This window comes from Ictidomys tridecemlineatus, chromosome 5 (genome assembly GCF_052094955.1).
Source record: "Ictidomys tridecemlineatus isolate mIctTri1 chromosome 5, mIctTri1.hap1, whole genome shotgun sequence".
NCBI lineage: Eukaryota > Metazoa > Chordata > Mammalia > Rodentia > Sciuridae > Ictidomys > Ictidomys tridecemlineatus.
The window spans coordinates 66,201,305-66,214,489 of NC_135481.1; the positions used below are offsets into that span (position 1 = coordinate 66,201,305).

At 36.0% G+C, this 13,185-nt stretch overlaps 1 protein-coding gene across 7 annotated transcripts in view; it reads left to right on the top strand.

Moving 5' to 3' along the window:
- Window positions 1-12,981, top strand: part of Nin (ninein) — a 106,327-nt gene extending 93,346 nt beyond the window's left edge. For 4 of the 7 annotated variants that reach the window (XM_078050143.1, XM_005322865.5, XM_021724862.3 and 1 more), the window contains 3 exons: window positions 2,652-2,849; window positions 6,425-6,538; window positions 8,944-12,981. In XM_078050143.1, the coding sequence (XP_077906269.1) occupies window positions 2,652-2,849; window positions 6,425-6,538; window positions 8,944-9,153 (522 nt within the window). In that variant the 3' untranslated portion in view covers window positions 9,154-12,981. Of the gene's footprint in view, window positions 1-1,407; window positions 1,469-2,651; window positions 2,850-4,406; window positions 4,928-6,424; window positions 6,539-6,634; window positions 6,696-8,943 lie in introns of those variants that run through there. The other 3 variants (XM_078050144.1, XM_021724860.3, XM_021724859.3) reach the window with 3 other exon arrangements.
- Window positions 12,982-13,185: the final 204 nt, after the last annotated feature.

The following is a 13,185-nucleotide window of genomic DNA, read 5'->3' on the forward strand; positions in this document are numbered from 1 at the left end:
CTTCCATTAGGAAATAAGAACTGTTAACTCTAGATTTATACAGATTGGATTTTTTAACAACTCTGTTGAGCTATAAATTCACATATGGTGTTCACATGTTTAAAGTAAACAGTTAAATGGTTTGGGGTATATTACCTTATTAATTTTTTAAACTGTGGTAAATATGTACATAACATAAAATTTGCTGTTTTAACCAATTTTAAGTTTAAAATTCAATGGCATTAATTACATTCACAATGTTATACAACCATTTCCAAAACCTTTTTATCACTCTAAACAGAATAACCATTAAGCGTTAACCATTCCCACTTCTGGCCTTATAAATTGGATTATTAGAGTACAGTATTTATACATTAAGCGAGTTTGGGGATGTGCCATGGCTTTCACATCATCTTTTTTTTTTTAAGCTTACCTGAGGGATCTGTGTAGTCCTTCCTCTCTGGCAGAGATTCTCACCTGGTGAGGTTAGGGGTGGTGTGCAGACAAGGAGATGTATCTACATCAGAGATATGTCTGTGGTTTCAGGGAATTTGAGCAAAGCTTTCTAGGCAGTTCTGATCTGATTTGATACACAAGTTCCCTTGAGGGGAAGTCTCTCTTCCTCTCTATATACAAGTTGGAAAGTCCCTGATGTAATCCAATACATATCCTACTCCAGTGTAATGAAAGTGTGCAAATTACCAGAGTAGGAGATGGAAGAATTAGGGCTAGAATTTGACTTCCACTCCAGGGATTTAACTAGATGAGGCAGCATTCAATAAACAATTCAGTTTGCACATTGAAAAAGGAAGAGGGAGGTGGTACAGACCATCTTAGCAGTTCTCAAGTCTGCTATACACCACTGTAAGAGCCAATAACTTAGACAGTGGAACAAAAATGTTTTAGTTTAAATTCTAGGGCTGGAGTGGTGGCTCAGTGGTAAAGTGCCTGCCTAGCATGTGCAAGGCACTGGGTTCGATTCTCAGCACCGCATATAAATAAATAAAATATAGGTCCATTGACAACTAAAAAAATATTTAATAAATAAATTCTGCATCTCCAGTGGCAAGGGTTTTAACATCAGATCCATTCCATACTAGACCTGGAATTTTTTGAATAATTATAGTGGGATGGGTACCCCATGGTCTCTCTCTCCTCTCTTCTCTCTATCTCACACACACAAAATCAACCAAATTATAACAATGAGGATGCAGTTGCAAAAGTAAAGCTATTAAGACATTTTAATGTCTATTAAATTTATGTATAGGAAAATGTAAATGTTAGCTCTTCATATGCTCTTGTTCATGAATATAGCATAACCAAATGATACTGTTCCTTCTCTTTTTGTAACTCTTACTTTTCTTCCTCTTTTTCTAACTCCTGTGATTTTCTTTTGTTTGTTTTTGTCTATGGCTAACCTGTATCTAGAACTCAGTGGTTGGAAGTGGCAGAGAAGGGTGCAGTGCTCTGCCTGAGATAGTGTGTGAAGGTAGAACATTCTCTTTCAATGAATTTTCATAGCATGGGGCCATCTCATTAAACTCTTTGTTCATGTAATCATTTCTGATGACTATACCAGTGAATAAATACTTCTGGTAAGAGCCAGTATTCATTTTTATTTTGTTTTAACTGTAGAATACGTTTCTGCATTTACATTAGGATTTTCATCAGTATTAAAAGCATTATATGAAGAAAATTATCCCACTGGTATAAAATCATGGGATCATGGTTCTCCATATTTTTTTAATTCATGAAAATAAAGTGGTAGCTTTTCTGAATCAACTAGAAGTATTTCAAAATGGGTAATGGCATACCTCAGAAATTTAAAGAAATGAATAGTGGCTCTGAAGTTTCATCTTAGCATTTAATTGTGTTTGAGTTTTAGAAATCCTTTTTTCCCCACTCAAGCCTGGAGGTGCTTCTTCTCATGCTGTTGCATGCCTTTCCTTGAGCCCTGTGTCTGTTGCGTGTGTTGACAGATGTGAGGTGGCGTGCTCCATTGGCCAAAATACAGTCTCCCCCTTTTTCTCTCCCTGAATTTGATTCTCATGTTGACGTAACATTTCCTCATTGTCTTGTCCTCCAGTTCCCAGATGTTCTAGGATATGGCCTTATACCCCAGAATTGCCTGTCTTGTGCTATTTAAGGGTTTCACTATCTATTCATAAATCAATGATGGGTTAAAATAATTTTAAGTTCAGGAAAAGATTCTTTAAAAATTTGTTTACTTGGGTTTGGAAAATAAGAATCTTTATGAATGGTAAGTAAAGTAGCACAAGCCTAAAACATAATCACTTACTCCCCTTATTTCCCTAGTCTAACTTCAGTTTTTCTTTTTTTTAAGGAGGGTTATCAAACATAAGAAAAAATGAGATGGAATTCAGATATACTATTGTGCCCCAGACCCCCACAGTCATTCAAGATGAGGAAGTGCTGTTTTTTAAAGTCTAATAATCTTGAGAGAGCCTGCTCTTGATTATATTATGTTCCTAAGCAAAATGGCTCTACACATTTACATCTCTCTCGGGCTCATGTGCTGTCCTACTTCCAAGCTAGGGGTGGGTGTGGGGCCATTAACAAATTTATAGGCTTCACTATTGCTTGACACATTCAAGGGCAGCTCTGTGATAGAAGGCACTGCTGCTGACCAGGCTTTTGCCCTTGTCCTTCAGATGCAGCACCTGAGGTCCACTGTGATGCTTAGCCCATCCCCTCACTGGGATCTGCAGCTGCTCCAGCAGCAAGCCTGTCCGATGGTGCCCAGGGAGCACTTTCTGCAGCTTCAACACCAGCTACTACAGGCAGAAAGGAGAAATGAGCACCTACAGGAGGAACTTGACAACAGGACCTCCGAAACCAACACACCACAGGTATGAAGCGTTCTTTTCCTCTAGTAGTAAACTCAGATCGCCTAATTAATTTTACTTTTATTTGAAAGTTCAAATAAAACCAGTTCAAAGGTGGGGACAACAAACCTAAATCTACTCTCAGAGAGTGACAACTTCCCTGTATCACAAATCCAGAGTTCTGCAGTGCTGGTTTTTGTTTTGTTTTTGTAGCACTACTTTCCAGCTCTTCACTTCTAAGATGTTCGGGGTCTCCATTGCATACTTGTAGTAGAAGACAAAGCATCAGAATCACTTGAGCATAGTGCACACTTGGCCATTATTCTCATCTCATGTCAAAAATACTACAAAAATGCAAGTGTAGCTCTAGGATTTACATTAGGAACAAAACATACTTAACCAACATCCATGGAATTTACAGGTAGGGCGTTTCACAATTAAGGTAGAAGAAAGTGTAGTTGGTGACATTTTTTAGTTGATATGATCATTAAGCTCAATTTTTTTATAATCTAGTTTGAAAAATGATTTTTAGGAAAATAAAGATCTTCCCGTTGGCTTTGAATTAGCCTTATTCTGGGTCACTACTAAATACCATCTTATATTACCTAGGTTTTCAAACAGTTATTTCTCTTTGGTGCTTCATTCATAATCATCCTTTTTCAGAAGTTTCATAACTCTTTGGTCTTGCCCATGTAGTTAATTCATAATTAGGAATAAAAAGAACAAATTTTTTTTGTGGAATTCTAAATTCCTTCTGCTTTAGATGCACTTCTGTTTCTATACACCTTACCTCTCCAGTAATGTTTGATAAGGAATTTCCCAACTCTTTCTTAATCCCTTCAGAGTAGCTTGGCAAAGTTACATGAGCACTGTAATTATCCATAGGAATGGTTGTTTTTCTCTACTACTAGTATATATCTGGGCTTTGTTAGTATTTTTTTTTTTTTTGGTACTCCTGCTACCTGTTCTTCCTAACAAAACTTTGAAGTTTATGCTTTCAACTTCCCAGTATTAAAATTAAATTTGCAAATTAAAATTGCAATGGTCGATGCTTCAACTCTTCATTATATCATTGAACTATACAACCTTAACTTCCATTTCTAATGGACTGTCTAAACTAAATAATTTGACTAAGATTCTATTCATTGACTTCCCATAAACACTATTTTCAAAGCATGCTCTTCCCAACCCACCCACCCACCTGTATTTAAAAACATCCTTCTACTCCATTTGCTTCAGGATTAGACCAAAACTTAAAATTTTCATACAAAAAAAAAAAAACCCAGCCAGAGCAAAGGGTGCTGCTACTCTGACTAGATCACCACTTCAGACTCTCTCATTTCTGATTGCCCAGCTGACACTAATTCTAAGAATACAAAATATTGTTGGAATCTGCACGTTGTCTGTGTGGAGTGATATAATGTCTTCTGCCTTTGTGTTGCTTTGCTTGCGTGTGTAGTGTAGTGTAGTGTTAATGTGTGTGCTTTGAAAAATTGCATCATAAATGTGTGAATTTAGACTCCCTAAAAATACATAATCTTGACATCAGGGTGAAGTATACCACTTGCCTTCTTTCTCTAGGCCTTGCTACCGGAGCAGCGAGCAGTGCATGCAGATTCCTACAGAAGGATTGGGCACCTGTGAAAACTGGGCTGCTATTGATGGCATTTGTTACTATGGCAGACTCTCAAATGCACACACCCACACACACACATAAACCACACTAACAGAGGCATAAGCTGAGACATGAAATAAGTGCTCTTTAAAATTATTCTATTATGATTTTTACTGTTAAGCCTTTGCAGTATTATTTATTTATGTAGAAATGACAGATCTTGTGAATCAAATTCACAAATTTCTGCTTGTTACAAATCATTTTATTTATACCATTTAAAGAGTGTGGATTTAAGATTCTTGAAAGGATGTATTCTATATATTTTCTCATTCCATAAGTTGTAATTATTTTTAACAAAAGGTACTACTTTTATATATGGAATTTGAAGAGAATCAGGGTTATTTATACTGTTTTGTATAAGATGTATAATACTTTTTTGCCAGAAAAAAGGAAAATTTTGATGAAACAATAAAATAAATTTTAAATATATGCCTGCCGTTGTTTTTCCTCTTTTCCCCCACTCTTTTGCTGTACTCTGTATACTTTGAATTTTCTGTAACTGTGGTTTTATATTTTGATTTTTTTATGCAAATAGAAATCAAACATTTTTATTTGTATTTGAACTTTAAAAAGCCATATGTCTTTTAAAATAAATAGAACTTTTTAAAAGTTGTTGTTGGGCCTAGATGTTCAAGGCCCAATTTATTGAAGTTCAGTTTTTTGCATTAGACTTTTGCCTCCTACAAATTTTATCTTCAAATTAGTCACATGAGTTAATTATTTCTTTTATAATTAAATGCTAATTATTTAATATCCAAGCAAACTTTGGCTTTAACACATTTGGTCATTCTGAGTGTTTTTCAAAGTATGCCTTTTTAAGAATATTTAAGAGCAGCCAGTATGTGGCGTGGCACACCCTTGTAATCCCAGCAACTGGCTGAAGCAGGAGGTGGAAAGTTCAAGGACAGGGCAATTTAGGGAGGTCCTGTCTCAAAAGAAAATATAAAGGGTTGGGAATGTAGCTCAGTGGTACAGCACCCCTAAGGTTCAATCCCCAATACTTTAAAAAATAATTTTTAAAAAAAGGAATATTTAAGTTCCATCAGCCATTAACACCTGAACTACAAGATTTGAAGCACCTTTTGAAATGTGAATTTCCTTCTCTGGAAATCTTGAGGGGTTGGGAGCCAGCAGAGGAGAGGGACAATCAGTCAGACTCTAATCTCTGTTTACATCACTCTGCTTCCAGAAACCCACACACCTAGCCCTGTTGTGTGAGGAGAGGGAGAAAGTTAGGGCCCCTTCCTGCCCAATGGTTTTATCTAGGAGTTGTCTGTGGAGGGAAGCTTCTTAATTTTCAATTTACTCTGATGAGAAATCCACCCTCCAATCCAGATGTTTGCTTCACATTGACAAGTCAACAGATGACTAGAAAAAATGGCAGGAAGATATGATTACTATGAAGAAAAAAACCCTAACACCCTCAAAAAAGTAATCAGTTATTTCTGAAGAAAAACAGACGTGTGTTGCAAGCTGAATGGAAACATTAAGCAACCCTGAATAAACTCAGTGTTTGTTTTGTTGTCGAGAGACCCACAATATTATAAATACCCAAATCAGGATGGGAGTTGATCACACTCTTTTAATTTACTTTTAGATACCCATTTTACTATATATGAAGTGCACACAGATATTCAACTATGGGTTTTAAGAATTTTTCTTTTTATCAGGGGACAATGGTATACCACAGGTAAGATTCTTTGTTTTCTCTTTGATTCTTTCTCTAATAGGACTACTTTTCTGACATGTGCAATCAATGCAGTGCTCAGAACTCCCCCATTTCATCAGAAATCCATCCTTCCTGTTTAAAAGGTGAAACATTGGCTGTACTTCCTCTAGGCATCTTGTGGGGAGAATAAACAACTAGTGCTTTAAATGTAGCATGATTTTCAAATGATGACATACTTTTTTTTCTTCCCTTCAGGGAAGCCAGGAACAGCTGGTAACTGTCATGGAGGAACGAATGATAGAAGTTGAACAGAAACTGAAACTGGTGAAAAGGCTTCTTCAAGAGAAAGTGAATCAGCTCAAAGAACAAGTGAGCCTCCCCAGACACATCTTCCACCCACCCCACATTCCAGTTTTAACATTCCTTTCTTGCCATTAACTTGCTAACTCGTGTTGTCTAATAAAGGCAAATTCTATAGATGTCTAGAAGAACTTAGGATTCACTCTCCCTCACATGCCCACAAAAGGTAAATTCTATATTCTATATTTTTCCAAAACTCTTCTAGGTATATGTTTGTCCACCCCAAGTTTAAAAAATAAATATCTGCTAACAGTGGTTAACATGGATCTAAAGCATTCCTGATGAGGTTCAGTGGCTCAAAATGAATACTTAACAGATCTTTTTCTGTCCAACATAAGCAATATGCCATTTAAACAAACAGAAAAATGATATTGGTGGATAATGAATGGAGAGTTAGCTTTCCTGTTTCCAACAGCTATGACAAGCTCAAAAAGTATCTCATTGTCCTAAAAGGATGTGCCTTGTATAAAGTCTGGACCCCAAATGCCAGACCACTAAGAAGCCTTATCCTTTCCAACTGCTGGTGGCAGAAGTGACTTCAGTGGTTAGAGGTTAGTTGTGCATCTTCCAAAGAGCTACGCAAGGAGGCAAGGAGGGAGCTGGGAACTCATGGCAAATGTCTATAATCCCAGCAGTTTGAGAGGCTAAAGCAGGAGGATCACAAGTTCAAAGCCAACCTCAGTAAAAGCGAGGCACTTAGCAACTCAGTGGGACCCTGTCTCTAAATAAAATACAAAATAGGGCTGGGGATGTGGCTCAGTGGTCGAGTGCCCCTGAGTTCAATCCCCAAAACTCCTCCCCAAGAAAAAAAACTATGCAAAGAGAACCACCTCCTAGGAAAGTATTATCAGCTTCTCTGGAAACCAAGATTGAGACAGACTGGGGCAGGGGAAATTGCCCAACTTGTTTTTCTAGATAAATAAAACCTGAGAATGATAACCCCAAGAGAGGGTCTGGAAATAGGTGTAGACAGGAATGTTCCTTGCCCTATATCTTAATGGAGGAGAAAGAGAAAATCCTATCAGTGAGCATTTTCCCATTCAATCCTTTTAAGTACTCATTTGTTCAACACATAGTTACTTTGGGCCATGTCCTATATGGGGCACTAGAGATGCAGCAGTGAACAAAATTACATCCCTGCCCCTATGGAAGGTGAATTCTGTCACACCTACAAGGTACCAAGTATTCCACCAAATGATAGGTTCAAAAATATATAAAATAGGGTCAGCCCTGTTTCAGTAGATGGCACACAAGAGAAGAGACACTTGATAAAACCCAGAGATTTAAAGAAAGCTTCCTTGAGGTCTCTTAAATCAAGTCTTGAGGGTTGAGTGAGATTTGAACAAGTGAATAACTGTGGGAAGAGCATTCTAGGCTATGAGAGCATCATGAAGTTGGGTCACCAGGTGGGGTGTGGATATCTATAGATACATGGATATTGCAAGTTCCTACCGTCCTGGGAGAAAAGACGGGAAAGGACAGAAAAAGAGGGCCTTGCTTGGTATCCCAAAAGGGAATTTTATTCTGTAGGTCATGAGGAACCATTGTATTGTTTCCTAAGTGAAAGGAGGGAGGGAAAAAGGAAAGAAGACAGGTGGTATTTCTAAAGAGAGTAGGTTCTGAAATGCTAGTATGTTATACCTGCCAGTCATCTAAATTATCATTGACCTTTGAAATGCTAATAATTTAGCCATTTTGTAGTTGGTCTTTATTCCCTTAAACATTTATTCTTTAAGATGCCCTGCTTGAAATTGGGAGTCGAGTGAAGAGTTAATATGGGAAAGGAGATTGAAGATATTAAAGGAGCAAAAATAAAAAGTATTCCATGTCTGCTAAAAAGTTTTCCCACCCCAACCTAGATGATATGTTCTAACCATACAGATTAGTATATACCTTCTAAGCAAGGCCCCATGCAAAAAGGGAGAAGCTGATGAAAAACAACTGCTCACATCTCATCTCTTTGATGTAATTTGTGAGCCCGTTTTTGAAATGAATAATAGGCTGTAGTTACGAATGGAAAGCTTCAGGCTCTACTATTAAGAGTGGAGTTTAATACAATTCACTCACTCCTTACACCTCAAAAATTAAAGTTACAAAAATATTTGTGATGTTTAAAAAAATAAAGGAATACATCTAGTTTATTTAGGTGGGAAATAAGTCTTTCATTTTGGAGCCTTCGAACAGCAATCTATTCTTTCTATTAGTAACTTCTACAAACATGCAAAGAGCTTGGAAAAGGTGGGTTTGTTCTTGTTTGCCTGATGCTGAATCTGATGTTAAAGCTGTACTGTAAAAGATAATCATGTAACTGGAAGGCATGATTTGCCTTTATAATGCATATCCTGATATCTTTCCTTAAATTTAAAAGATTAATTACAGAAATGGAGTCACAGTGTTTCTGGTTCTGTTTCTAGCTCTGCAAGAATACTAAAGCTGATGCAATGGTGAAGGATTTGTATGTTGAAAATGCCCAGTTGCTGAAAGCTCTGGAAATGACCGAACAGCGACAGAAAACAGCAGAGAAGAAAAATTACCTCCTAGAAGAGAAGATTGCCAGCCTCAGTAATATAGTCAGGAACCTGACACCAGCACCATTGACTTCTATGCCTCCCTTGAGGTCATAGCCACACCAAAGGATGCACTCATTTTTGTGCACTTTACTGAAAGAGAAGGAACATTTCAGTAGTATCTCTTAACCCTGTTTAAAAAAAGAAACAAAAAAAAAAAACTTTCAATGGCTTAAAATTAAGCCAACCTAAATTTTGGAGTCTATTCATTGTAACAATTTGACTGTTTAAATTTAACACTTACAAATAATTTATTTTTTAAGTATTCTAGTAGGTACCAAGAAAATTAATATATGAAAACAATTTAAGAAACTTTAAATCCCAGTTTTCAGTGTGTTTTTAAAGCACCATTGTATGCCAATATGTATACATATAAATTCCATATATTTAAGTTTGAGACCTTACTAAAATGGTTATTAGGGACTTTATTTAAAAACAAATTTAGGTATTGCACATTTAAATACTGAAAAATCATTCTGCTTTTAATAGTTTTGGTTCTTTGATAGGAAGGCTGGGCTCAGTAATTGAGACCAGAAAAACCCAAGTCCATAGAGCTCTACCTTCTTCCACTTACTATTACTACTCTTGCTATGTGAGAGGTTCAGAACTGATTTATTCAACTGCACTCTTAACTAATGATGAAGCTTCACTTTTCTTTAAACAGTCTTTTTCTTCCTCCTCTTAGAAGTTTCATTTGGTCCCTCATTTTCTAAAAAATGGATAAAGCCACATTCTTAAAGCATTTGAACTGTAGGAAAAGCACTGAACAAACCACTTTGGACTACACACTCACTCTTGGAGAAGGGATATGCGGTCCATGTGAGTTTTCCTATCTCAAAAGTCTTGGAGGTCATGGACTTATATGTGAGGTTGCCTCAAGAACTCAGGGAACATTTCTTTAAACTGTCTTCCTGAACTACTGCCAGGCCTCTCTAAGAATTTGAGATGTATAAACCATGTGACCTTATTTATTTGTCTTATATATTTCCAGCCATAGGATTTTCATGTACATTTTAGTGCATTTAAGTGTTTGAAAAAGGCCTTGATTTTAGAGTTAAAAACTTTTTCCAACTTATAGGAGAGTTGTTATTGTTTGTTAAATATAGGTCAAAATTGTCGATGCCTCTTACTCTACTATACCTCAAATCTGATCCTAAGAATGAATTCCTTACTGTGGTAAGTACTGGCATGCCATCTGAAGCAAAAGAATGTCAAACAGGACTTCCCATTCTTTCTCAAGATCAGGAATCATGGAACAGTAAACATTTTAAACTGGATAACACCCCCACCACCTCCAGTTTAATTCTTTGTTTCTAGCCTACTTCCTTCAGTGGATGGCGGAAGACTTACAAGGTGCAGAATGCTACCAAAGCTCATCACAGCCACCTACTTGTCTTCATGGGAGAGTAATGAGATCAGAAATTTTTACTTTGATCTATTTCAGGAGGTCCTTTCTATTTACAAAGAGTATAACAGAAATCAAACACTGCTTTATAGGCAGAAACACAAGATAAAGCCAGCTGCCTAAGAAGTCATATAATGCCAGAAAATCAATCTCAACAAAATAATTTCCATCAAGGAACTTCAGAGATTCTAACAGGCTAACCACTTGTCAGTCCAGGAGTCCTCACTACCAGGCCCTTGAAAAGGCACTGCTACTCACAGGACTAGGAGTTCACACTGGTGAAGCAGAACTTTCAGGATTTGCATAGCTCTTATTGGAAAGCTCTGATTTCCCCCTGGAAAAAGAATTTTAATCCTTCCCTATAATATGCTTCCAAACATTTGCCATCTACTATCATGCCTTCCCTAAATCTTTTCTGTCCTGTGCAGATATTCTCAGCAAACTCAAGTACTTGTATGGCACTAGCTTTAACAGAAAACTTTTCACTTAAAACTGTGGGTTGGCCTAGGCTGAGGTCAACAATAAACTAAGCATCTGTAGTGTGTTTATGTGACATGCTTCAAGTTACCCCAGGAACCACTGGAACCAGACACCACGCATATTTCTCAGTTAACTTAGCCTGTGGTCACATTTGTATTTTTTATTTTTTACATTATGAAAAGAGTAGGTTAATTTGTTTCCTATGAATTTGTATTATATGTATATAAAATGTTGTATGATTAATGTAAATATGGCTTTGGGGAAAGTTTTAGACTGCACATAGAATCCCTTTATCCAAAATACAAATACAAAATACTTAATCCAAAATCAGACGCAAGTAAATTTAGCCACATATCGGAATTTAATTTCCTGCTTTTCCACCACAAAATTGGAAAAAAGATGAATATAAGAAACATCAGGGATACCTTAAATTTATACATTTTTGTGACAGTTTATTTTTGAGAAAGTTTAGAGTGGGAGTTTTAATAAGAGATCATTTATGATATAACTTAGAGATTAAACAGAATTTCAAAGAGATTAAATATAAACTTCAAATTATGCTTAGCTTTTGTTTACAGATTTGTTGTTGTTGTTGTTGTTTGGAACTTGGGATTTAAGCCAGGGGGCACTTCACTACTCAGCTACATGCACAGCTTTTTTTATTTTTAGAAGAGTCTCACTGAGTTGCTTAGGGTCTTGCTAAGTTACTGAGGCTGGCCTCGAATGTGTGATCCTCCTTGCCTCTCAAGCCATTACAGATGTTACCCACTGTGCCCATCTGCTTTTAGACTTCTTAATGGCACTCTTCATAATCACAAGTTATGTATTTTATAGGCATTCAGCTGCTTTTTTATTAAAAGCACTGTTTTTTAAACTTTATTTTTATCTATGTTCAGTTATTTAAAATAGTCTTACAAGACTAGATCTTCATTTTGAAGAAAAATCAAGTTTACCTTGGGGATAATACATTACAATAAGAAAAGGAAACTGTGGGTAGTAAAGCCTTTATTATCCTATTTTGCTTTCTTATGCTATTTAAAAGTTTGAATTCAAGCTCAGAACTATGAAGGGAGAAAAGTGGAGGAGAGGGGTAGAACCAACCACAGCATTTTGTTTTATTTATTTTTCTAAGACTCTTAGTAAATCTAGGCTTTGAAAGTTGTTTTAAATGTGAATCCACCCCTGAAGTATCAGTGTACTATTGATATATTCATCAGTGCATTTTACATAAATAGATCATGAAATAATAGGCTTTTGAGGCATAGAAAGAGATCTTATGGGTCTAGTATTTTAATAATGCACCAGTACCTAGAACAGGTATTGTTTTGAGGGGAAAAATTTTAATGAAATGAATAAGGTTTTGTGACAGATTTAGGCTTTTTAACACATGGAAAACGAATTTGTGATTTCTCTTTTTATTTTGTTAAATGAAGAAAAGGAAACATGTAGCTATTGTCAACATCTTTGAAGGTATTCCAAATCAAGGCAAGTCTAAGTGCTTTGCAGTACTGTAATATTAAGCAAGTCATGTTTTGAATGGATTACCTGTAATGAATGATTCATTTGAATAATGTAATTATATAAGTAATGCCAAAACCAAGTCAAAGCCTAACAACCAAAGTACTCATGTTTAAAAGATATTCATTATATCTTGTTTGGACCTATTTAAACATCTCAGCACTGTAAAATAATTTTGACTTTATGGCATAATTTTTTTATGGATAACTATTCAACAAGTCAAAGCTTTTTGTTTCTCAGCTTTTTAAAATGATACAAATTCGATTTATTCTCATTGAGGAGACACACTATCACAGCATGGTTTAAGAAAACACTGGTTTTGTAAAAGAAAACCTGAATTCATCTAAAATCCATAGAACTTTCTTCCAATAAAGTTGAGTGTATGTGTTTATATCAGCTTTGTATATTTCATCTTAGCCATTCTATCCTAGAAAGATTTTAATGTGAGCTTAAAAATGTAAATAAATAATTTTACAAATATACTTCTTGCTTTATATCTACCCTGAACTTTTATAAACAGTTTTAATGTGTTTATCCCTTAGTCTTGAGCAAGAACGCATCAAAATATCACACTAAACACTTTCTACAAATGCCAAAATTCAGGCCCTGTTCCAGATGTGCTAAACTAGAATCTTTGTTTTAATGTGATCCCCAAGTGATGTGTTTGTGATTTAGAGCATTGGGAT